Source organism: Dermochelys coriacea, chromosome 1 (assembly GCF_009764565.3).
Source record: "Dermochelys coriacea isolate rDerCor1 chromosome 1, rDerCor1.pri.v4, whole genome shotgun sequence".
NCBI lineage: Eukaryota > Metazoa > Chordata > Testudines > Dermochelyidae > Dermochelys > Dermochelys coriacea.
This window is the reverse complement of record NC_050068.2, coordinates 111447687-111474538: the sequence shown is the minus strand read 5'-3', so window position 1 is coordinate 111474538 and position 26852 is coordinate 111447687. Positions and strand designations below refer to the sequence as shown.

Genomic DNA, 26852 nt, shown 5'->3' with positions numbered 1-26852 from the left:
CCTCCTGGGACCCCCCCCCCAACCACCACGTCTCCTGACTGCCCCGACCCCTGTTCATACCCCCACCCCCTGACATGGTCACCGGGAATCCCACACCTATCCAACTGCCCCCTGGCTGTCCCCCAGACCCTCTTCCCCTTATCCAACCCGCCCCCCCCACTCCCCGCCACCTTACCATGCCACTGAGAGCACCAGGACTAGCAGCTGTGCCACCTGGCCAGAACCAGCCATGCCGCCACACAGTCTAGAGTAGGGGTGGACAAACTACAGCCTGTGGATCCGGCCTGCAGAATTGCCCTCTGTAGCACTGCGGGCCCCTTGCCACTCTCAGAAGCAGCCAGCACCACATCCCGGGGAGCGGGGGGGGCCCACAGGGTGCGCAGAATGTGTTGCCCTTGCCTCCAGGCACTGTCCCCTGCAGCTCCTATTGGCCAGGAACGGGGAACTGTGCCCAATGGGAGCTTCGGAGGAGGTACCTGGCGACATGGCAGGGGCCACACGCACGCAGAGCTGCACAGGGGCATGGTGCCGGTTGCTTTCCAGAGCAGAGCAGGGCCAGGGCATGCACACTGCTGCCACCCTGGAGCCTGAACCCCTCCTGCACCCCGTCCCTCCAACTCCCTGCTTGCACCTCGCACCATCCTGCACCCCCAACCCCCTGCCTGAGCCCCCGCCGCACCCCTCTGCACCCTATCCCCCTGCCACACCCCAACTCCCTGCCCTGAGCCCCCTGCCACACCTGTCCTGCACCCCAATCCCCTGCCCAGAGCTCCCTCCTGCAGTCTGCACCCCTGCCCTAAGCCCCCTCTTGCACTCCCCACCCTTCATCTGCCCCAATCCCTTGGCCTGACCCTGTTTCTGCACATTGCACCCACTCCCACACCCCAACTCCCTGCCCCAGCCCTGCATACGATTTCCCCACACAGATGTTGCCTTCTGCCTAAAAAGTTTGAGCATCCCCGGTCTAGAGCACCGGGGCATGCTGCCCGGCAGGAGCTCACAGCCCCGCCGGCCAGAGTGCTGATGGCATGGCGAGCTGAGGCTGCAGGGGAGGGGCGACAGCAGGAGAGGGGCCAGGGGCTAGCCTCCCTGGCTGGGAGCTTAAGGGCTGGGCAGGATGGTCCTGCGAGCCGCACGTGGCCTGCAGGCTGTAGTCTTCCCACCTCTGACCTAGGACTATGATACCTCCTAGAACTGTGGTCTTTTAGACTATTCTTGAAGCAATACTTAACTGTACTTATAGTTCAGATCTGCAAAAAGGTAAGCTTATTGCTTTAATTACATCTTGCTCCTTATTCCCCCTCCTTTTGAGCCACATTTGCATTGGCGCTGACTCTGTGGGTGCTCCAGAGTTAGAGCACCCCTGGGGAAAAATAGTGGGTGCTCAGCACCACCAGCAGCCCCGGTGATTAGCTCCTCTCCCTCTGCCACAGCACCTCCCGCCCCGCCAATGATCAGCTGTTCAGCAGCGTGCAGGAGGCGCTGGAGGGGAAGGAGAGGAGTGGGGGCAGGAAGAGGCGCGGCAAGGGCCTGGGGCAGAGCAGGGACTGAGCACCCCTGAGGAAACCAGAAAGTCAATGCCTCTGCATGCCTGTATTATCTAATTGCTCTGAAACTTAGTTTCGTTTCCACTTAAATCACTCTGCTCAGCAACAGCGAAGATTATACTATGTGGGCTATGGACAAGTTAAATCACTGCCTTGTCTCTTTCACCAAAGAAAACTTCTAAGAGTCCATAACTAAAATGCAGTGCAAAACATATTTATCAGAGTTCAACAACTTTTTAGGAGCCTAAAAATATGTTCACAAGATACACATGGGCCAATGGCCAATAACAGATCTCTCTGGTGGACAAGTTGCCAATACCAATGGTTTTCTTCTCTTATAGGGAGCAGCCAAATGATCATAGAATCTCCTGTATTCACCCAAGACTACATATAGAACTCAATATCCTGCAAGTGACTTAAGCACTTGGTCTGCTAGTCTAAAAAGCAGGAGTGATAAGAGTTTCATTAACTCCTTATACTGGGCTGCTTCTCTCAAATTTCACTCCTTTACCACTACTACATTGTAGCTAACGAAAGCTTATGCTCTAATAAATTTGTTAGTCTCTAAGGTACCACAAGTACTCCTTTTCTTTTTGCAAATACAGACTAACACGGCTGCTACTCTGAAACCTGCCACTACTACACTGTTATTCCTGGGGGAATTCAGTGCCAAAAAATTAAAAATGTCACAATATTTTCAAAAATTCTGCAAAATTCTGCATATTTTGTGTGTCAAAATACCACCACCACAATACCAGTTTTAACTATTTTTAGTCATTTATTTCAAAATACTTGCTGACAGGTATTCAGGTAATGGTTTTTTGACAAATAGATTCCTTAGTAGGCATTATGACAAAGTTCCTCCTCTACCTTGGTGGGTCTTGTGCTTATTGGTGGATTTGCTCGCCTTGGAGCTTCACGGCAGCCCTCAGCTTGGCCGTTTTTTCTGAACCCACAGTCCAGGTCAACACCTCCCGTGTCTGACCAGGAGTTGGGAGGTTTGGGGGGAACCCAGGTCCGCCCTCTACTCCGGGTTCCAGCCCAGGGCCCTGTGGAATGCAGTTGTTTAGAGTGCCTCCTTGAACAGCTGTGCGACAGCAACTCCTCCCTGGGCTACTTCCTGATGGCATCCTCCCAACAACTTCTTTATCCTCACCATAGGACCTTCCTTCTGGCGTCTGATCATGCTTGTACTCCTCAGTCCTCAAACAGTCTGTGCTCTCACTCTCAGCTCCTAGCGCCTCTTGCTTCCTGCTCCTTACACGTGCACCACAAACTGAAGTGAGCTCCTTTTTAAACCCAGGTGCCCTGATTAGCCTGCCTTAATTGATTCTAGCAGCTTCTTGATTGGCTGCAGGTGTTCTAATCAGTCTGCGACTTAATTGTCTCCAGAAGGCTCCTGATTGTTCTGGAACTTTCCCTGTTCCTTACCCAGGGAAAAGGGACCTACTTAACCTGGGGCTAATATATGTGCCTTCTATTATTCTCCTGTAGCCATCTGGCCTGACCCTGTCACAGCATATTACTCAGAGTTCTATATTAATAATTTAAACTACAATACAGAACCGCTTTTCCTACACCCCTCAGAAGCAGTGCAAAGGCTTGGGGGAGTCAGGGGTAACAGAGAAGCTCAGGGAGAGGGAAGTAAATTGCTCGGAAGGAGCCTGGGTGTGAACTTGGAGGGTTGTTAGGTATGGGTGGGAAAAGCATGGAACAAGTTTTTGGGGGAGGTGGGGAGGAAGTGTTAGGAAGCTTCCCCCATGCAGACCCTGGCTGACCCTTAACCTCTCCAATTCAGTCAGGCACATCTGCCCCGTCCCCATGTGTCCCTGCACCCCCATGTGTCCTTGCATCCCATCCACATGTTCCTCCATCTCCACTCAGACATCCACTCAGATATCCACTCCCCCCATTCCCATATGTCTCTGTGCCCCCACTCAGCAACCCCTTCTCCCCACCACCATGTGGCCCTGATTCTCCCTCCCCCCTGTGGTCCTGTACCTCCACTCCCATTCAGCCCCTGCCCCAGTCTGTCCTTTATGAGCACACTAGCCTTTATGAGCCCCTGTCCGGCCCCCTAGCAGCCCCATGCTGTCTTCCCACAGCCCGTCTCCTGACCTGGCCTGACAGGAGCTGTGAAGAAGGCAGGTTCTTTCTCTTCCCTAGCCAGCTGGGAGCTGCTGCTGTGTTCTATTGCCATAGTGCCCTCTGGTGGGCTAAAGGCAGAACTGCAGCAACATTTGAGCAGAAAAAGCTTCTGCTGACAAAATTAAAAATATGTGTAGCTAATTAATTATGCACCCAAGTCATGCTCATCCCAGATATTCCACATGCACAGAACATTGTCTAGTCAATTCTACCAAGAATACTAACATACAGAGAAAATCATCAAGTGTTTTCTCCTGCGCCAGAACTCAGGATATTACAGTATGCAATGCGAATGGACAAGCTATCAGGGCAGCAGCGGCAACAACCATATCCATAAAAAGCTCTTGGTACTTGCTGCCCTAGACCTGAATAAAATATAGTTCAGACCCGTTTACGCGTGAATCCGCTTAAAGCACGGTAGCGCCATGCCTCCAGTGCTACCTATTTAACACGCGAGACTCGTTAACACGTGGTACAAGAACTTGCTATGTAGCACTACAGATTTGCTCACTAACTCACTGACACAGAAACTGACAGGAAGTGCAGAGCAGAAACGTGTTGTATGTCTTCACCGATATTGGTAAAGACGTATCACGCACACTTAGTCATTGTCACACTAGAGATACAATATATTAGTAGTTATATAGTAATTTATATATTACATGACAAAATTTTAACTGTAGACCTAATATAACGGCAGAGGGCAAGCATCAGCGTTCCTACACTGTAGAAGAAAAGCTAGCTGCAATAGATCGAGTAAACAGCGGAGAAACCCAGGCCAAAATTTCAAAAAAGATACTGGGATTGCTGAATCTACTCTCCGAGGATGGCTAAAAAACTAACCTAAACAGAAAGGCTTTGTACAAAATATCAAATTTCTGTTGCGGGGCTTAAGTGAAAACGTGTGCGCTATTCAGCAAAACCTACAATAGACAAAGTCTTGCGCACATGGTTTGCTCAGGAAAAGCTGAAAGGAATGCCATTAAGTGGGCCAATTCTTCAAGCCAAAGCGACAAAATTTTGAAATTTAATGGGGGATGAATCATTCCAAACTAGCAAGGGCTTATAAGTTTTAAAAAGCGTCATGGCATAGCGCAGGTATCTATTTCTGGAGAAAGCCGATCAGCCAATGAATTGGCCGTAAATGCGTTTCCCGCCGAGTTAAAATCTATTTTACAAAATGAAGACTACCATGAAGAACAACTTTATAATTGTGATGAAACGGCTTTATTTGCAAAACTGCTACCTGATTAGACTTAGTCTTTAATTAAGAGACACAGAAAAAGCTGGATTTAAAAAAAGATAGATTGTGTGACTCTTCCTTTTTGTATTAATAAGACAGGCAGCCAAAAGCTTGCCCCTCCTCTCTTCTCCTTGTCCGCTTTCATAACCCTCACTGCTTTAATCACGCCTAACTGCCAGTAACATACACAAACAGCAAAAACGCTTGGATGATGAGACATTTTTGACAACTGGTTCCACAACAGCTTTGTTCCAGCTGTTCGTAAGCATCTGCGGTCGAAGAAACTCAAAACCAAAGCACTTTTGCTCCTTGACAATTGTCCAGCCCATCCTCCAGCCAAATCACTGGTATCGAGCGATGGAAAAATTTGAATGCTACCTACCTTTCAACACAACATCAAAAATTCAACCTTTAGATCATGGCATTATTCAGAATTTTTAAAACAATTATCGATGGGAGCTGATTTCAGTGATCGTGTCATGCATGTATTCAAGCACTTCCGAATTCCCGAAACAGTTAAACAGGAAGGAAAATTTATTTAGTTAGTTAGTTAAAAAAGCTTGAGACGGAGTAAAACAGAAGTCCATTGAGAATTGCTGGGATGAAGGCTCTCAGTAATGCCTTTTCTGTCAAAGACGGCTCAGACCACTGTTCCCTCTAAGCTGTGCGCATGTGCAGGCACACACAGATTCTAAACCCTGCGCACACATTTGTCTTGCATTCTGACCGCACATCAGTCAGGATGCCTGCTTTTCCCGGCCAATGGGAGCCACAGAGCTCACACTTGTGGCGGGCACAGCGCATGGAAAGTGGAGACCCCGCTTCCCCCTCCCCGCTCTGACCCTAAGAGTCAGAGACCTCCCAGCAAGGCTGGTAAGTGCAGCCAGGGAAGGGAGCAGGGTGTGCTGGAGTGAGTGTCTGGGAGGTGTGTGTGTGTGTGTGTGGGGGGGGGGGGTGCTGGGCTGCGAGTGTGTGGAGGGCATTGGGCAGTGACGGCAGTTTCTGTGTTTTGGGGTGCTAGGCAGTGGGGGAGATGTGTGTGTCAGGGCACTGGGAGGGAGGGAGAGAGAGAGAGGAGAAATCTGTATCGGGAAACTAGTGAGTGGGGGGGTTCTGTTTGGGGTGCTCGGCAGCTGTGGTGGGGCTGTGGACAAGGGGGCATTGGGCAGGGATGGTGGTGTGCATAGCACTGTGCATTTGTGCCAAATGTGGGGGGGCTTGGGCATAGTGGGTTCAGGGGGTGCAGGCCAGAGGAGCTGTGTGTCTCTCTTCTCCCCCCCCATTGTGTCCTGATATTTCACCCTTGCGATCTGATCACCCTATTTACGGGAGACTTTTGACATTGTTTGCCCACGATCTATCAATCAAACACAGCCAGATTCTACTAGCTGGCAAGGGGGGAGGAAAAGGGAAAGGAGGACAATGAAACATACTCCTCCCCGCCAGCATTTTGAACGCGGAACGTTGATCACGTCGGGATGGTTGGGAGGAGGGGACCCACACATCTCCTTGTAGTCTGTTCATTTGGCTGTGTACAAACTCAAGCATGTGCGAATAAGTCAAAATGCCTGGTGGTAGTTGCTAAGGAACTGCAAAAATTTCCCAGAAATGAACAAAGGTAAGCATTGTTTTCGTGATTGAAATTTTTCAAAGGCATTGGACTTCATACGTTTACTTGTGATGTTTTACCATTTTCCCGCCCTTTTTTTGCTGCAGATACATGGATGTGATCGGCGCTATGCACAAACTTCCAGTATCCTGATCTGAATGATCTCCCGTTTTCTCTTTTGTCGAGTCACGCTGTTAAGCACATTGAAATAGTAGCCATATAATAAAAAGTATTAATTTTATATGAACCAATCAATCCCAAAACGTCACTGTCTAGAGGTCTAAAGCCTAAAAGAACAGCGACTTCATTTAAATCTGGATGGCTGGATGAGACTATAGAGACAGTTACACCGAAGTCACATAGTGTAATGCCTATTAAACTTCGTAAAATATTCACGTATGAGGACAACGGAGTGGTTTGTGTATATTGTTGAGATGCCAGAACTGTGCGAGAATTTTCAACAGGAAGAATGTCGAACGATGTATGGATGTTGGATTTCTTAAGCATCATCTGTCAAATAAGTCTCATATAGATGGTGTAACAAGACTTAGAAACAAAAACCCTTCCTTACGGAACGGATTGCTTAGCATGATTCTTGAAAGTCCAGCTGAAAAGCAGAGGAGGCAAATTAATCTTGAACACAAACACTCAAACCCAGAACAAGGTACTTACTGACAACGTGTTGCTGGCTATTAAAATGAACAGCTCAGTGCTTTCTGTTCAGGATATTAATGACCACATGGAAAAGTGTGTGCACATACCAGCGAGCTGGAGAAGTAAAAATTAATTATTCTTTTGAATTTCTTGAAATTATCAACTGCATTGTCCAAAATGACCACATGCATGAAATAGCATCGGCAATGTTTAATACTCTAGCTGTTGATGAAAGCACTGATATACCAATTAACAGACACTGGATACTCTACTTTAAATATAGATCCATAAATTCTGCAGATTATAAAACTTTGTTTGGTGGACAATTAAGATTGCAAGAATGTGATGCTGTTTCAATAGTATCTGCAATCAAAGATTTTTATAAAAAACACCAACTTGATCTAATGAAAATGGTAATGTTCACATCTGATGGTGCCTCCGTGATGTTGGGTAAACTCAGTGGTGTGGCGGCTCAGCTGAAAAGGATATTCCACACTTAGTCCAGCAACACTGCGTTGCACACCGGGAAGACTTGGGGATTTTCAATGCACGGAAAGAGGTCAAGCTGATAAGAGACATCAAAACCTTAATGAGAACTGTCTACACAGTGTTCTGTTGGTCATCCAGGAGAAAATACAAATTTCAGAAAATAGTGAATGCTTCTGAATGCGAGTCAGTGGCTTTCAGGCCACTCAATGAAGTGCGCTGGTTATCTAGGCACTTTGCACTTCCAGAAGAGGATTATAGTTGTGAATAATTGCTCGAATATTTTGGGAAAGACAAAGATACCGATCCAGTTTCTAAATACTGCCACAAAAAGCTGAATATTATGGAATACCAAATAACATTAGAAGTTTTGAATGATGTTTTGTCGGAGCTGGCTTCATTATCCACGCTGCTCCAGAAATGGGGCCTTACACCTTTTGAAGCATTTCACCTTGCCCGAGGTAAACTGAACAAGATCAGAAGTTGGAGATTCAGTAATATGGAATGACAAAGTTAAGGCTCTCTTAGATATGAGCTCTCAAGAAAATAATGAAATCGATACCAATTCTGTAACAACTTTCATAAACATCTTGTGTGCACATTTGGCAGACAGGTTTCCAGAGGATGAAGTCCAGGAGTGGTCCGCTTTTGATTGTACAGCAATAGTTAAGCGTGACTTCAATTTTGGAATTCATCAGGTCAAATCCCTATGTTCAAAATACAAAGACTTTCTTGCTGAAGAGATTGTTATAGTCAGTCAGTACAATGACTTCAAGTTTGTAGCAGCCCAAAGACTCAAAAGCCATTTAGTTTTTAAGTTTCTTGGATACGGTGACATTTGCTCACCAGAACGAGCAGTTTCAGGATCTTGCAAAGTTGATGGATATTGGAGGAACATTCCTAGCATCAAGTGCAGACTGTGAGCATGGCTTTAGCTTAATGAACACTCTTTTAAAAAAAAAAAAAAAAAAAAAAACCAAAAACCCACACTGTGGAATCGTTTACAGGTAGATCATTTAGACATGCTGATGTGTATTAAGAGTTACTAGCTGGATGGAGGACTGATAGATCTGGACAGAGTTTATATTGAACAGGTAAACGAAAAAGATCACAGGGAAAAACAGTAAGATTAGTTTAGCAGTCTGACATTTTGACCAATAAGGAAATTAAAATGCATTTTAATTTCATATTATTCTTGGCTGATAATCATTTATTGATTTTTTTAGGAAAATTTTAAATTTAAAACTTTTTTTTAAACTTATGTCTGTATCTGAAAACCCATATAAATTGACAAACTGCAAATTAAAACTTTTTAAATGATTAAGCATTTTACTTGCTTGGGCGCATTTGCCTCATGGCGCACAAAGTTGAACTCTGCTTCAAAAATTTGCACAGAAGAAATTTTTGCTCACATGGCCTGTCAAAAATTAGAGGGAACATTGGCTCAGACTCAAAACTCCAGCAGTGGCACCGATTCAGAGCCAGACTTCGAAGGATTTTGGAAGAAGACGTCCTACACACATGCACGCAGACAAAAGAGGATAAAAGTAAACTTCTCTTTCAAATGATAAAAGATTTTAGTTTGGATAAGTCGCCGGAAATTACCGAGTGGCTGGAGATGAAGACTGCCCAACTTAATATTTCTTCCTTGGACAGAAATTCTGAACGGGCTGCAAGGCTACGTCAGACTGCGAAAAGTGATGGCAAGAATTCTAACGCAGGCCTAAATGGCAATGATGACGAGGATGTCGTTGAATACGTCAAAATTTCACCCACAGAAGCCCTTGGTGCTGTAGAAATGGTTGCAAGATTTATGGAGGAGCAAAATGCGGAAAATATCAAAATCATTCATCTGCGGCAAATGACAGACTTCAAAAGAAAAAAAAATGTGAGCCAGAAAGAGCAGAAAACAGCTTTTTTTTCCTAAGTGAATCAGACACTTTTCAGTATGGCCCTCTTAATACGTGATCTATTAACACATGGTCATGGCGGCTTGACTCCCGATACCCACACGTAAACGGGTCTGTAATGTAGATATTTGTTCTTTCAGCAAAATTAGAACCGTTTGTATAACGGTGCCTGTACTATACAATATTTTTGCAGTTAAGTGTTGAATACTATTCATTTAAAAGCCATTACCTCACCTACATCCTTATCAATGTAATCTTTAAATTCATGTAGGTTTATAAAATAACATTCTGAAATAATTATGTACCGATCAACATGGTATCTGAGCACATGGCAAATTTAATGCAACACATAAAACTGCTTACAAAAGAGCAAACAACCTCTCCCACTTCACACAAACATAATAAAGAGGGTGACATTCCACTCTATGATTTTATAAAAATATGCTAATGAGTGTGAATATAATGCAACTGGAATATGCTTCATGGAAAAGGTCTCTTGTAAGGTATCATTACAAAGCTTATAATCTACTCAGTGTGGTCATACTATTTGTATAAATGTATCACTTGTATCTGAAACTAGAAATATGAAATATAACACTGAAGTCTTATGGTAGTTATGCAAACTATGGGCCATTAATAGTGGTTTGGAATCTCAATGGCTTCCATTAACCAGGACAATTGACTACAAGTGGCTCTGTTTTACTTGCAAGTCTTCCTGTATATCTGTGGGCTGGCAAGTGGGTAATGAAGTCTTACAGTGACATGTGATCATGTCACCTGAACTAGAATCCATCTTTCACCAGGTGCTTTTCCACTGAGAAGGAGGAGTGGAAACCCAGAGGGACAAAGGATTCCTGCCTTATGCAAAAGATCTTTAAGTGGATAGAAGAGAACAAATGGGGCAGCCATCATGAGAAATCCCCTAGCTACTACCAGAGCCGGAACAAGGGCTGAACCAGGGGAAAGGATGGTGCCCAGACTAGGAAGGCGTCCAGTCTGTGAAAGAAACTTATTGAAACATCTGAGGGTGAGATTTTCTGTATTCAGTTTTATTACTGTACTAGGCTTAGACTTGCGTTATTTTATTTTGCTTGGTAATTCACTTTATTCTGTCTGTTACTACTGGGAACCACTTAAATCCTACTTTCTGTTTTTAATAAAATCACTTTTTACTTATTAATTAACCCAGAGTATGTATTAATACCTGGGGGGGCAAACGGTTGTGCATCTCTCTCTCTGTGTTAGAGGGCGAACAATTTATGAGTTTACCCTGTATACGTTTTATACAAGGTAAAACGGTTTTATTAGGGGTTTGGACCCCATTGGGAGTTGGGCATCTGAGTGTTAAAGACAGGAACACTTCTTAAGCTGCTCTCAGTTTAAGCCTCAGCTATTAGGGAACATGGTTCAGACTTGGGTCTGGGCTTGCAGCAGGGTCTGGCTCAAACCACGCAGAGCTCTGAAGTCCCGAGCTGGGAAGGCAGGGAAAGCAGGGGCAGAAGTTATCTTGGCACATCAGTTGGCAGCCCCCAAGGGGTTTCTGTGATCCAACCCGTAACAACCATATTTCCCAAAAAGGAAAAACAGCACACTGCACAGGGCTGCCCAGAGCAACTCACCTGAGCCCTGCTTGTCCCACCCTGTACAAGACTGGGCCTGGCGTTGCTGCTCGCCCGAGCCCTACTTGTCTGCCAATATGAGGCTGGGGTAGCTGCTCTCCCTCACCATTTTCCTCCGCATCCCATTTTTGTGTTTTAGAAAAAAAAAGGAGCATTTGTCCCGCTTGCTCTTGCCAACTGACCAAGTTGGCAAGAGCAAATGGAACAAATGCCCACTTTTGCCAAAAAGTCGGGACAGGGTTTAATAAAGGGACTGTCCGACCCAAAACAGGACATATGGTCACCCTAATCAATCAACCACAATCAAGCAAATACATAACTAAAATTTGTGATGCATTAACATTATTATAACTAGCCATTACAAGCGGTTATCTTGTTTAGCATGCTACTAAGTACCGCTGTGTTCCTAACACAGGTAAAACTGAAGACATACACCAGAAGTCCCTTGCTATATACTGAAATACACTATTAATTATTATTATTATTAATGAAGATAAGCATTTTAAAGAACTGAGTCTGTGGCAAAAAGACTACAACCACGCAGATAAGTTCCAGAACTGGCAAGAGACTTTTTTAGAAGGCATTTTTCCTTGGTCCTTTAGAGGTGACTTCAAAAAGCAAAAATAACTGGGATTTTGCTGGTTTCCTCATTTATGATAATACATTAACTCACTTAAAGTTGTCCTGCTTAATGTCATTTTAATGTTATGTTGCTGATCAATTAGAGAACATGCTCATTTAAAGTTGCACAATGCTCCCTTATAACGTTATTTGGCAGCTGCCTGCTTTGTCCACTGCTTGCAGGAAGAGCAGCCCATTGGAGCTAGGTGGTGGGGGCTTGAAACCAGGGTGGACCGGCAGCCCCCCATAAGCTCCCTGCTCCGCTAAGTTCCCTGTGTGGCAGCCGCCCAGCAGGCTATCAATTCCTGGCAGTTCAGTTGTCCTCCCCCACTGCCATGTGCTGCTCCTGCCCTCTGCCTTAGGAGGTTACCGGGAGCCTCCTGCTTGCTGTGCAGGGCATGTGTCTCTGCTAATGTCAGGGTGTCCCCCTTCCCCCTGTTTACCCCATCTCCATAAAGCGGGGGGGAGGGGGCAGGGCTCAGGACGGAGGGATCTTGCTGGCAGCAGCTGCTGTCTCAACTTGCTGATCTACTTAAAAAAGCAATGTTCTTAGAGTGGGATCAGTGTACTTAAAGGGGCAATGCACATCTCTCTCCCCCACACACGGTGGGAGTCTGTCTGCCATGCTGTCTCCTCTCCCTCCATTTGTGCTGCCTTCTAGAGCGTGAGGCTACATTAACAACAACGTGTTAACCTTGAGGGCTCAGCCGAGTGTTAGTTCATCATTTAGCAGTAAGGCATTCCCTAGGAAATATCCCACCCTCGGACTTCACCACCTCAACCAAGCTTCACGATCATCATTGCTGCATAGAGTATTAAATTGTTTGTGTGAAACTTATAGTGTGTGTGTGTATATATATATATTTATTTATTTAGTGGCAAATGTCCGGCACTACTTTGATGGGTCTCGCACTCTCTTCTTGGGGAGGGTTCAGGGCACCATTTCTCTCCCCTGAACTGGGGTATTAACTGTCCCAGTAGTGTCCTAGGGGAGGAGAGTGGAGAAGGAGGGACCCGGACCCGCCCTCTATTCTGGGTCCCAGCCCAGGGGCCCTAGGGATAGCGGTAAACGGCTTGAACTAGCGGTTCCTTCCCTTGGACTACTTCCCTCTCCTGCCCTCCAGCTTGTGGGGCTTTCTGCCCTCCCTCTGCACAAACCAGGTGTCCCTTTACCTAGGGTCTTGGTCTTCTTAGCCCACCACAGCCCTTCTCCAAACTCTCCTCTGCTTCCCTCCAAACTGCTCTCTGCTCCAAGACCAATCCACTCTGCTTCAACTCCTTCCCTTGTCTGATTGAAGCAGAAGGGTTTTAATCAGGTGATTGGCTTCAGGTGCTCTAATTGGCTTCGGTGCTTTAATTAATCTATAGCAAATTTTCTTCTTTGGCCATGATGCATCTAAAAATAATAATATAGTCTTGTCTGCTGAAAAAAATTTCCCTAGAACCTAACCTCTATTTACATCAATTCTTATGGAAAATTGGATTCGCTTAACATCGTCTCGCTTAAAGTTGCATTTTTCAGGAACATAACCTTTTACGCTAACTCCTCGCTTAACACTGTAGTTATCTCCCTCCTGCCTCCATCCAAAAAGGGTATATGTGCAATGTTTTACCTCTTTAAAAAAATGTTTATCAGAAATGTCAGGTCTCTTTCTTGAAAAATGTAATGAACGATGGGAGAACAAGTAGTATTAGGATATCAAACACCAAGCAAGTGAAAAAATGATTCAGGGTGAATGATTTTAAAGATTTTTTTTTTTAAATCTGAATTGAGGCAAGTAAGCATTAACAAAACAGTGTCCATAAACAACTCGAACGAGATCTGTTTGTGAGAGACTGAATTTTCAATCTCTTCAATTAAAACTTCCAGTATGTACTGGAAATCTCCAAACAACCCCCACACACACAAAAAAAGGAAAAACATCGGAATAGATGTTCCCGATATGTAAAGAAAAAAAGGCTGGAAAAAATGCATATAAAATTCTTTTTAGGCCCTCTTTGTGCATCATAAAGAGCACATATAGCCCTCGTTTCCATCACCGTTAGTGTCATTTTGACTTTAAAATTTTAGCACAGTTGTAACCTTTGAATTCAGACAGCAGATTTAAGTTAGTTTTCCATATGGCACTTTTAAATTATCAAAGCATAAGCTTCACATTATATTATTTTAGTTACAGAACTGCAATGCATGAGAAAACAATTAAACTTGAAGATAATGGAGTAAATCTAGTTTATACAGATAAATATTCAAGGTATTCATAATTAAGATTTTGTTCAAAAACCAAAACTGTTGCACATGCATTGGTTTCCACAGATCTTATAGGACATGGCAGTCTGCATAAAATAGTGAGGTTGTTATTGATATACACTGAACGTATTTCTTTGCCAGTAGGCTTCATCAAATAGGTCTAAGAATGGTATACAAAATACACATTCTTCTAAACAACCTCAGCAGTCTTGTGTCAGGTATTTTCAGTACCATGATGCTACAATGAATGGCAAATAGCCTCAAACATTAGAACCTATTTACTTTATTCGTAAGGCTGCATGATTACATCAGTTACCACAACTGACCAAGCTTTTCTGCAAAGAAAACACATGAATCTGAATTCTGACCTGTGGATCTTGCTATTTTTACAAACAATGTATCTTCACTCAAAAAAATAGCCATGCTTTACCTTGGTCAGATTTGTGCAAGTGAGCTCTTTTGCCCTTGCAGAACCCTATTGACTTCAGTGGTGCCCTGTGACGGTGCCACTCACATTGATCTTATCGCAGGATTAGGGCCTTGAATGGCAATGCAGGAAACCACTCCTCAGCATTTCATAAGAATGGCCATTCTGGGTCAGACCAAAGGTCCATCTAGCCCAGTATCCTGTTTTCCAACAACGGCCAATGGCAAGTGCCAAGGAAATGAACAGAACAGATAATCATCAAATGATCCATCTCCTGTTGCCCATTCCCAGTTTCTGGCAAACAGAGGCTAGGGACACCATTCCTGCCCATCCTGGCTAATAGCCATTGATGGACCTATCCTCTATGAATTTATCTTTTTTTTTTTTTTTTTAAGCCGTTATAGTCTTGGCCTTCACAACATCCTCCGGCAAAAAGTTCCACAGGTGCTTTGTGTGAAGAAATAATTCCTTTTCTTTGTTTTAAACCTTTTGCCTATTAATTTCATTTGGTGACCCCTAGTTCTTGTTTTAAGAGGAGGAGTAAAAAACACCTCCTTATTTACTTTCTCCACACCAGTCATGATTTTACAGACCTCAATCATATCCCCCCTTAGTCGTCTTTTTTCCCCTAAACTGAAGAGTCCCAGTCTTATTAATCTCTCCTCATACAGAAGCTGTTCCATACCCCTACTAATTTTTGTTGCCCTTTTCCAAACCTTTTCATTTTCAAGTGTACATTTTAAAATATTTTCTTTGGCCAACACATTTACAGACGATATCGTAAAAAATAAGTGAACTGGAATTAAACCATTTATTCAAGTTTCTTTTGAACACCTCCCTTAAAAGGGAGAGAATACACTTCTCTCACCCCTCCATCTTTAGCTATCTGGGGAAGTAATATCCGGCATTGAGCCTGCAACAAGCTCCATGCGGCAGAATCCTGTACAGAGAATCAATAGGGCTCCATTCGGGCACAAGGGTCCACCTGCTCAGAGTCAGGTATAGGGTCAGTCTCATTCGGTAACTAAAACACTAAAATACTGTTAATTAAAATACTTCAGAGGTATCTGCCTATCTAGAGATCAAGAGAATAATTTTGCCAAAATATTTTCAAGTAAAAAAATAAAATGTTGGTAGAACACACAATGTAAAATAAAACTTTGAGAAATCAATCATTCCAAGATTTTGCAAATTCTCTCCTAGCATGGACGGAGTTTTACTAAAGACCATATCTGGAAAGAGATGGTCCATGTGAGAGTCACAAAGTATCCTTGTGACAATTATAGCAATTGTCTACACAGAAATTGGTATGAAAAAAGCAATTATGCATATTTGACTGTTTAATGCAGTAAGTGTTTTGTCCCCATACATGAATTCCTCCTACCTGGTCCCCTTCTCCCATGGGCACATTGCATGGCTGTATTACTCCTCCTCTCCTTTGAGCATTCCTTGCTAACTAATGGTTCTAATTCTTGAGAGCAGCTCCTGTTTCTTCTCTTCCTCCTAGGTAGCAGTGACTCCTAACAGGGAGTCAGACACAAACCACCTCTGTTTTCCTGCTGCTTTTGCAGGCCTCCAGGATTTTCTTTGCAATTGAAGTAACTGAAAACGGGAAGCACTAGCCCCACTCTGCCAGTTGGTTTTCCACCAATCTGTTTAAGAACTGCTGCACTATTACATTTCTGAACCATTTATGAGGAATAGCATTTCCTTCTCTATTTTCAGACATCAGTTCCAATATACAAGTGACCAACACTTTTTCCTGGTATCGGGTTAGAAATGGTAGATGGCCATTAGGTTACTAACTATCTTCCCACCAATGCACAATTATTCCTGACTCCCCTTATTATAGTGTTGTGTCCACTCTAGTTTTAAGTGTCCCAAAAGATGGAAATCTCACCCACTTCCCTTAGGAAAATATTGGATAGCTTGATAATGCTCACAGTAAGTTTATTCAAAGGACAAAAATTCCCAAGTATTCCCCTTTCTTAACTGCACCCTATTAATCTTGCTAGACCTCACTGTGTTGTGATGAATCTGAGTGTTAATAGGTCAACAGAGGACAGAATGTTATATCTGCTAACGGAGAATCTGCTGCAGCTATTATGGCTCCTGAATGAAGCGTGATAGGTCAAACTGGAGGGGAAGATCCCATGGCAGTTGGGAGAACAGCTGGAAATCTTTAAAAAACCCACTCCTAAGCGACAAGAGGAGCTAGTGAACAGGAGCGGCTAACAGGAGAGTTTTGCAAGGGAGTTCAGAGGGAGAATGCGAGAGGGGGGACTAGATATACTTAACCTTCTTTAAACTTGAGAGAAACACCCCTTGATAAAAACATCAACAAAGGAATGAACTGCAGGAGTAAAAAAGAGAATGCAGGCAGAAGTCCAGCAACAGAGTGGGGGCTAACTACTTTATTGCAACAATGCAGCATATATGATTACCTGCCATATGGGCAGGTGGCGTATGTGTGCATTCAATGTAAGGAGCTCCTGGCCATCACAGACCATGTACGGGCTTTGGAGACCAGAGTCGCTGAAACGGAGGAGCTAAAAGAGACAGAGGTACATAGATGAGACTTTCCGGGACACAGCAGAATGGTCCCACCCACAGTCTGACATCCTCTGTGTTGCTCAGGAGGATGAAAGTCTCAGGGAACTAGAATATCCAACTAGAGCAGAGGGAAACAATCCCATAGTTGGGACTCTCCTTCCAGATGATGATGTGGTATCCTCTTGCACTGAGGATACCTCTCCAGGGGAGGGAACTCCAGTTATCGGGAAGAGATAGGTAATAGTTATGGGGAAATTTGATCATTAGAAACACAGATAGCTGGGTTTGCGATGACTGGGAGAACCACATGGTGACTTGTCTGCCTGATGCGAAGGTTGCAGATGTCTCAAAACATCTAGATAGACTTATGTGTAGTGCTGGGGAGGAGCAGATGGTTGTGGTACATGCAGGTGCCAATGACATAGGGAAGGATAGGAGAGTTCCTGGAGGCCAAATTTAGGCCACTTGGTAAGAGATTGAAGTCCAGGACCTCCATGGTAGCATTCTCTGAAATGCTTCCAGTTGCACATGAAGGGCCAGTTAGAACTGCAGGGTCTCAATGCATGGATGAAACAATGGTGTAGGGAGGGGTTTAGATTTACTAGGAACTGGGGAAACTTTTGGGAAAGGGGGAGCCTATACAGGAAGGATGGGCTCCACCTAAACCAAAATGGAACCAGATTGCCGACACCTAAAATTTAAAGGGTCATAGAGCAGTTTTTAAACTAAGGGCTGGGGGAAAGCCGACAGGTGCGGAGGAACACGTGGTTCAGACAGAGATCTCTCTTATGGGAGGATCTATTAATCGAGATTCTCTATGTCCTAGTAAGGAGGAGACGATGGAAGCTGATAAAATACAGGTAGGATCTGATGAGAAACAGTCAAATGAAAAAAACAGGAGTACTTGTGGCACCTTAGAGGCTAACAAATTTATTTGAGCATAAGCTTTTGTGGGCTACAGCATCTGATAAAGTGGGCTGTGGCCCACGAAAGCTTATGCTCAAATAAATTTGTTAGTCTCTAAGGTGCCACAAGTACTCCTGTTCTTTTTGCGGATACAGACTAACACAGCTGCTACTCTGAAACCAGTCAAATGAAAAAGAGGTCCATTCAATTACATCATGAAATGGCAGACAACTAAAGACTAAAAAGTTGTGACTACTAAAAGTTGTGACAACTAAAAAGTGACAAGTTTAAGCATTTATATTCAAATGATAGAAGTCTAAATAATAAGATAGGTGAACTACGGTGCCTCATATTAAATGAGGATATTGATATAACAGGCATCACAGAAACTTGGTGGATGAGGATAATCAATGGGACACAGCAGTACCAGGGTACAAAATATATCAGAAGGACAGAACAAATTGTGCTGGTGGAGGACTGGCACTATATGTCCAAAAAAAAAAAAAAATCAGAATCAAATGAAGTAAAAATCTTAAATGAACCAAACTGTACCACAGAATCTTTATGGATAGTAATTCTATACTCTAATAAGAATATAGCAGTAGGGATATATTACCAGCCACCTGCACAGGATGGCGATAGTGACTATGAAATGCGCAGGGAGATTAGAGAAGCTATAAAAATTTAAAAAAAAACCTCAGTAATAATGGGGGATTTCAACTATCCCCACATTTACTGGGTACATGTCACATCAGGATGTGATGCAGAGATAAAGTTTCTTGACACCTTAAATGACTTGGAACCCACAAGAGGAAAGTCAATTCTTGATTTAGTCCTAAATGCAGCACAGGGTCTGGCCTAAGTAGTGTTTATAGCTGGACCACTTGGTAATCGTGACCATAATATAATTAAACATCCCATGGCAGGGAAACCACCACAACAGTCCAACACTGTAGCATTTAATTTCAGAAAGGGGGACTGCACAAAAATGAGGAAGTTAATTAAACAGAAATTAAAAGCCAAAAGTGAAATCCCTGCAAGCTGCATGGAAACTTTTTAAAGACACCGTAATAAAGGCTCAACTTAAATGTATACTCCAAATTAAAAAGCATAGTAAGAGAACCAAAAGTGCCACCATGGCTAACCAACGAAGTAAAAGAAGCAGTGAGAGACCAAAACGCACCCTTTAAAAAGTGGAAGATAAATCCTACTGAGGAAAACAGAAAGGAGCATAAACTCTGACAAATAAAGTGTACAAATATAATTAGGAAGGCCAAAATAGAATTTGAAGAACAGTTAACCAAAGACTCAAAAAGTAACAACATTTTTAAGTACATCAGAAGCAGGAAGTCTGCTAAACATCCAGTGGGGCCACTGGACGATCAAGATGCTAAAAGAGCACTTGCGGACAATAAGACAGTTGCGGAGAAACTAAATGAATTATTTGCAGCAGTCTTCATGGCTGAGGATGTGAGGAAATTCCCACACCTGAGCCATTCTTTTTAGTGACAAATCTGAGGAACAGTCACAGATTGAGGTGTCACGAGAGGAGGTTTAGGAACAAATTGATAAACTAAAAAGTAATAAGTGACCAGGACCAGATGGTATTTACCAAAGAGCTCTGAAAGAAATCAAATATGAAATTGCTGAACTACTAACTGTAGTTTGTAACTCATCATTTAAATCAGCTTCTTTACCAAATGACTGGAAGATAGTTAATGTGACGCCAATTTTTAAAAAGGGCTTCAGAGGCAATCCTGGCAATCACAGGCCGGTAAGCCTGACTTCAATACCAGGTAAAGTGATTGAAACTAAAGTAAAGAACAAAACTGTCAGACACATAGATGAACATAATTTGTTGGGGAAGAGCCAATATGATTTTTGTAAAAGGAAATCATGCCTCACCAATCTACTAGAATTCTTTGAGGGAGTCAGCAAGCATGTGGACAAGGGGGAAATCTAGTGAATACAGCGTACTTAGATTTTCAAAAAGCCTTTAACAAGGTCTCTCACCAAAGGCTCTTAAGAAAATTAAGCAGTCATGGGACAGGAGGGAAGGTCCTCTCATGAATTAGTAACTGGTTAAAAGATAGGAAACAAAGGGTAGGAATGAATGGTCAGTTTTCAGAATGGAAAGAGGTAAATAGTGGTGTCCCCCCAGGGATCTGTATTGGGACCAGTCCTATTCAACATATTCATAAATAATCTGGAGAAAGGGATAAACAGTAAGGTGGCAAAATTTGCAGATGATACAAAACTACTCAAGATAGATATTCAAGCAGACTGCATAGAGCTACAAAAGGATCTTGCAAAACTGGGTTACTGGGCAACAAAATGGCAGATGAAATTCAATGTTGATAAATGCAAAGTAATGTACATTGGAAAACATATACACACCTCTACCCTGATACAATGCTGTCCCCGGGAGCCAAAAAAAAATCTTACCGCGTTATAGGTGAAACGGGGTTATATCGAACTTGCTTTGATCCACTAGAGCGTGCAGCCCCGCCTTCCCAGAGCACTGCTTTACCGCGTTATATCTGAATTTGTGTTATATCAGGCAGCGTTATATCGGGGTAGAGGTGTACATATAAAATGATGTATATCTAAATTAGCTCGTTACCACTCAAGAAAGATTTTGATTTAATTGTGGATAGTTCTCTGAAAACATCCACTCAATGTGCAGCGGCAGTAAAAAAAGCCAACAGAATGTTGGAAATTATTAAGAAAGGGATAGATAATAAGACAGAAAATATCATATTGCCTCTATATAAATCCATGGAACGCCCACACCTTGAATACTGTGTGCAGATGCGGTCCCCCCAATCTCAAAAAAAGATGTATTGACTTGGAAAATGTTCAGAAAAGAACAAAAATGATTAGGGGTATGGAAGAGCTTCCATATTAGGAGAGATTAATAAAATTGGGACTTTTCAGCTTGGAAAAGAGACGACTAAGGGAGAGGATATGATACAAGTCTATATAATCATTACAAGTGTGGAGAAAGAAAATAAACTGTTATGAGAAGGAGTAAAACATACTAACTAGGCAGCAGGTTTAAAAACAAACAAAAGGATGTATTTTTTCCACACAATGCAATGTCAACTTGTGGAATTCCTTATCAGAGGATGTTGTGAAGGCCAAGACTATAACAGGGTTCAAAAAGGAACTAGGTAAATTCATGGAGTATAGGTCCATCATTGGCTATTTGCCTGGAAGGGCAGGGACTGTGTCCCTAACCCCTATTTTGCCAGAAGCTGGGAATGGATGACAGGGGATGGATCACTTGATGATTACCTGTTCTGTTCTTCCCTCTGGGGCACTTGGCATAGGCCACTTTCAGAAGACAGGTTTCAGAGTAGCAGCCGTGTTAGTCTGTATTCGCAAAAAGAAAAAGGAGTACATGTGGCACTTACAGACTAACAAATTTATTTGAGCATAAGCTTTCGTGAGCTACAGTATCCGATGAAGTGAGCTGTAGCTCACAAAAGCTTATGCTCAAATAAATTTGTTAGTCTCTAAGGTACCACAAGTTCTCCTTTTCTTTTTGTCAGAAGACAGGATACTGGGCTCATGGACTTTTGGTCTGACCCAGTATGGCCGTTCTTATGTTCTAAAGTGACAAACAGGAGTGGTGACTGAGCTGAGGTTTCTGGGATTCCCCAAGCATGGCTGGGTCTAATTTGGTTTAAGATCAACAGGACTCATGGGAGTAGTGAAGATGAGAACATGTACACAGTGTTAAAAAAAAAAAAAAAGTTACACCACATGCAACTCTGGGACTTCAATTCATCTCATCAGAAACTGACCTGCTGCAAGACCCTCAGAACTGATCACTGCCAAAGTAAAGGGAAATTTTATTATCCTATCCCCAAGCTGCAAACACTCTTCATACACCAGGGTCTTTGCTCCCTCTCTATTGTCAATGAGCCAGGCTACACATTTTTAATCTCTTAACTTTCCCTAGCAAGTTATTCCTTCCACCCCTTAAATAACTTTGTCATTCTTCTTTGAATTTAATCAATCAATTTAAAGTCTTTTAGTAATGAGTGTGTCCTTTGGTCTTTCAGTAAATGAGTCCAGTTACTCTCTGTATAGTTCTGCTGACTACCTCTCCACTCTTTGATGTGATATCTCTGCATCTTTAGCCAATTTGACACTGGTCATTTTTGTTGCCAGATCATTCTGGAATTTCATATCTCTTTTAGCATTACAGATTTCAAGGTTTCTCCCTCCTATCGAATATTTGTGTTCTGAATTATTTTTCTCATAAATATTAGCCTGTATTTTTTTTTTAATTCATTTGGATTCACCCACCTGTGTTTTTAACTCTCTCTACACCCCTTTGCATTATTTCTCTATCCTCACTGGTGTTTTCTCAACTCCTCTATATTTAATATTAACGGTGATGTGCTCTTTACTCCCTCTTCTTCAATGAAGATGTTATTTATGACTTGAGCTACAGCAGACTTTGCAATAGCTTCTGGGCCTTATCCATTAGAAAAAAACATCCATTAGTACTTTCCCCAAACTCAGTACTTTGCCATTTATCATTATCAGTTGTTCACAATCCTCTGGCCAGTTTTCAGTCTACATGACACTATATCCACGTCACTAACATTTTCAGATAAAGATTTTGGAAGATTTACCAAATGTTTTAGTAAAATCCAAATATTCTCTCTTTCTTTAATCCCCCTGCTTAGCTATTAATTTTGTATTTTTTTAAAAAAGGAATAGATTATGTTTGGAAAGAAATATTGTTTATACATTTATACTGCTTACTGTTCACAGTGCAAATTATCCAGTAAGGTCCCAATCCTGCAGAATTATGCACACACTTAAAAAAAAAATCCACACACAAACAGTTCTACTGAAGTCTACAGGATTATGCACCCACTTAAAGTTAAGCATGTGCAAATCTTTGCAGGATCAAGACCTAAAAAAATTAGGGATTTTTTCCTCTTGTAAATTGTTCCATTATTTCACTAAGTCAGAAGTTAGGCTTTGAACAGTAATTATCAGGTTCACTCTTCTTTCCCTTTTTGAAAACTGGAAAAAAGCAATTAGTACCCCATCAGTTGTCTATCACTAAACTATACAAACTATATACAAGTTTGCAAGTTATCCTAATATTTTATGGTCCATATCAGCTGAACTAGATGAGTGGTATACACTTTTGTTCCCCAAGTACGCTCCTCACATGCTCTTCATCAATACTCATTAAGTTCTTTCTCATTTCCTAGTTTTCTAAATTCTCTCACACACACTTTTTTTTTGGGGGGGGGGAGGGGGACGGGTCAGCAAAACTGGTCAGTCAAGGGTGTGAAAAAACTCACACCCCTGACCAACTGAAGTTTCGCCAATAAAAGCACCAGTATGGACAGCGCTATGTTGGCAGGAGACACTCTCCCACCAGCGTGGAGCAGCTACACGGGGGACCTTACAGCAGTACAACTGTATCTATAGTATAGACATAGCCTAGGAGGGATTTAAACAGAAGGACTTCAATATCTCTGCCATTTTTAACCATCTTTATGTCATCCTCTCAATGGGCCTACTTTCTTCCCTCCCACCCATAAGGTCTTTTGCCATCTTTAACATAATTCACTTCCTTTGTCTTTTCCTGGCAAGCTTTGACTGACTGTTTTTCTATTTGGTTGCCACCCACTCATTAAGGGGTTTTTTAAAGTGGTTTTTAAACCACATCAGTGCTCTACAATATTCATTCTTTAAACCAAGGATTACTTAAGTTCTAGCCACGTCTCACTGTTTGGAAGGTTGCAATACCTTCTCACATCAAACCTTATGCCATAATCTAAAAGCTTTTTTAAAATGCTGTTTTGCTTAGTATTTTTAGAAAATATGCAAAAAACATATCAATATGCAAATCAAATATCAGAGTACTTTACTACAATGCAACATGCAAGTATGAAAGCCTAATGATATTAAATGAGGACTCGCAAAAAGAAAAGGCGTACTTGTGGCACCTTAGAGAATAACAAATTTATTAGAGCATAAGCTTTCGTGAGCTACAGCTCACTTCATCGGATGTTAGTGAACAGAAGTTTGTTTACATTTAAAAATACTGTCTTATATTTAAATGTAATTTTCTGATAGTTACAGAGGTATTAAAAAGGGAATTGTAAGAACAGACGGCTCAAGAGATAGACCCTCTTTTATTATCACTCACCTCTAGGTTAGTGGCTTGAATTTGATGGACTATGTGGGGAAAAAAAATAGTTACCTCAGGCCATTCCTGTTGGCATTAAGTAGGTTCATTTTGTCTGTCTCAGAAGAGAAAGGGGGAAAAAGAAAGGGGAATGGAGACTGAAGGACCCTCTCACCCCTAAACAGGGTTGAACTGCAGGGAAACGCTGACAGTGGTGCTCCCGGTGTACCAGTTTATCACAAACAGGAAACTTAATGAAAGGTACTTCACTGACAACACTCAGATTGAACAACAATTTCATTATTTTGTTTTCGTATTAAGCACAGCAGTGAAAAGCAGTTTCATAACCTCTACTACAAGTATACAAAATGCCTGCATCACAAACGCTTTTCAGCAAGATGGTGGCTTTTTGTTTTGTTGCACAGAACAAATGTCTGCAGATTCTCTTAAATCTAAAGCCTTTTTATAGTACAAGAGCTAATAATTCTATTCTAAACTTTCTATGTGAAACAGTGATAGATGCACTGCAAACCCTATTTTAAATAAGATACAAAAAGCAGGTCTTCGTATCCCCTAATGCCATCTGTGGGATGTATGGCCTGCTTTATTTTCATTAGCAAGAACAAGGAAATCTTCTATTACTCATACTTCCACATATAATATGAAGCAAATATACTTACATCTTTTGCCATGTTACCTATGCCTAGAAATCAAGGCGCTTAAATGCTTGATGCCACAGAAGAAAACAGGAACAGTGAAGTTATTTTCTAAAAAGAAAGTCAAGACAACACCAGCTATAGTAGTGAATCGCAGAAGTCTGTAAAATGTAATTTATTAACTACACGCATATATTCCTTTACTTTAGAACGTGCCTCGCAATATCTAAAAAGTTTTCTGGCATCATCAACTTACTCTCGTGATCAGCCGCACAACCCCACAGGCGAACGACCTCCCTGCAGCTCGGGGAAGCTGTCACAATTCGCCCCCTAGCTCCAGGGGCTTCCCCACCCCAAATATACACGGAGGAGCCCAGCAGGCGGCCTGCGCCGGCAGCCTAAGCCCACACCGGGCCGGTCACGGTTCAGCTGTGCCCTCTGCAGGCTACCCCCCTCCCCCCCCCCCAGGCCAGGCCTCTGCATAGGAGTGGGGGCGCCTCTATGCCGGACCTGTCAGCTTCGCCACAGACACTAGGCCTCTGGGGCCAGCCCCCTGACAGCCCCCCGTACCCGGCGGCGGGCGCAGGCAGACGGGCCGCAGCTGCGATGGGAGGCGGAGGAGGACGCGGCGCCCCTGAGGCTCCTCAGCGACTGGCAGCCCTAACAGCGCCTCAGACCTCCCCCCGCCCGCCCAAGCTGGCGCGGGGCCGCGCGAGGCACTGGGCTCGGCTGACTCAGGGGCCGGAGGCACCATCTCCTTCTCCTTCCCCCCCCGCCCCCACCCGGGCAGATCCCGCGCCCCCTCCCCACGTCCCGCCCAAACCCATCCTCCGGCGCAGCAGCACCTCCCACATGCCGAACGGTGCCTGCACCTGAGCGGCCGGCGGCGGACAGCAGGCTCCCTCCGTCCCCCGCCGCGCGCCCCCACAGCGCCGCTCTGCGGAGACACGCGGGGGGCGCCGACTTGCACATGTGCAGCTCCCGGCCTCCAATGGGAGGGGGCTCCGGGGCTGTCATTGGCCCCAGGCCCAATCGGGGGGGGGGGGTCTCGCTCTCGCTCTCGCTCCCGCCCCCCCCCCCACACGTGTCAGTCTCACTCTTCCTTGTCCCCGCGTCCCTCCCTTTCAGCCCCCGGCTCCCCGCACACCTGCGCAGGCTCCCCCCTCCCCTCGGAGGGCTCCCTGTGTGGGGCGGGGGCGCAGCCGCCCCTCCCCGGCTCCGACACGCGGATACGGCCCTCGAAAAATTTTTCCGTTGGCACAAGAAAAAAAAAAAAAACTGAAACTTACACTTTTGTACGTCCCACCCGCGTGACGCTGCGCGCTGACGTCACAAGGTGTAACGTGCCTCGCACAGGGCACACGCGGAGAGACCAGTGGTCCCGCCACCCGCCGTCCCTGAAAAGCGCATGCGCGACTTTTTCGCGCCCATGGATTCCCCGCCCTCCTCTAGGAAGGGGTGCGCGGGAAGCATGGGCGCGAGAGCTGGCGGTTAGTCAGCGAAAAGCAGCCGTTGCGCTGTGGCACGTGGCGTTACTCGAGGGGGTGGCTCGGCCCGGGCTGGGTAAGCGCTGAGCTGCCTGCTTCCCACCTGTGGGCGTCAAGCAAGGGAAGAAGAGATCCAGACTGTACAGTGACCCGCCTGTGCTGATTATGGCTGGATTGGGGCACTCAGCCCATATCCCCTTCTTCCCTGTTGCAGGCCGGGGGCTTGTTGCCAGGTGCTGGGTCTTCAGGGTGTCTTAGCAGACCTAGCCCCATGTTCACTAGCAGAACATTTCTCTTCTGTTGCCATAATGATATTGCTGGGCACACTAATGGCAGAGCTCACTGTCAAAACAAAGCATGAGGGCGTTGTCTCATGTACTGGCTCTGCACCCGTTGCAACAGCATTTTAGTAACCAGCCTAACCAACCTCTGAATAATGCTTATGTTACTTCCACTGCCTCACGATTAGCAGGGCAGGAGCGCTAAGAATGCCCCATTTTAAACATGTAATTTTAAAGTAGTTAATTAGAGGGCAAATTTGCTTCTCTGCAAGCTCTACTGGTTGAAGC

General features: G+C 43.9%; 1 protein-coding gene across 13 annotated transcripts in view; it reads right to left on the bottom strand.

Annotated features, from left to right (window-relative positions):
- The window catches only part of TFDP1 (transcription factor Dp-1), a 106147-nt gene extending 79567 nt beyond the window's left edge, over nt 1–26580 (bottom strand). The window contains exons 1-2 of one of the 13 annotated variants that reach the window (XM_043506876.1): nt 26086–26580; nt 24821–24907 (exon numbers count right to left, since the gene is read on the bottom strand). In XM_043506876.1, the coding sequence (XP_043362811.1) occupies nt 24821–24832 (12 nt within the window). In that variant the 5' untranslated portion in view covers nt 24833–24907; nt 26086–26580. Of the gene's footprint in view, nt 1–24820; nt 24908–25306; nt 25600–25641; nt 25921–25943 lie in introns of those variants that run through there. The other 12 variants (XM_043506973.1, XM_038416431.2, XM_038416457.2 and 9 more) reach the window with 12 other exon arrangements.
- Nucleotides 26581–26852: the final 272 nt, after the last annotated feature.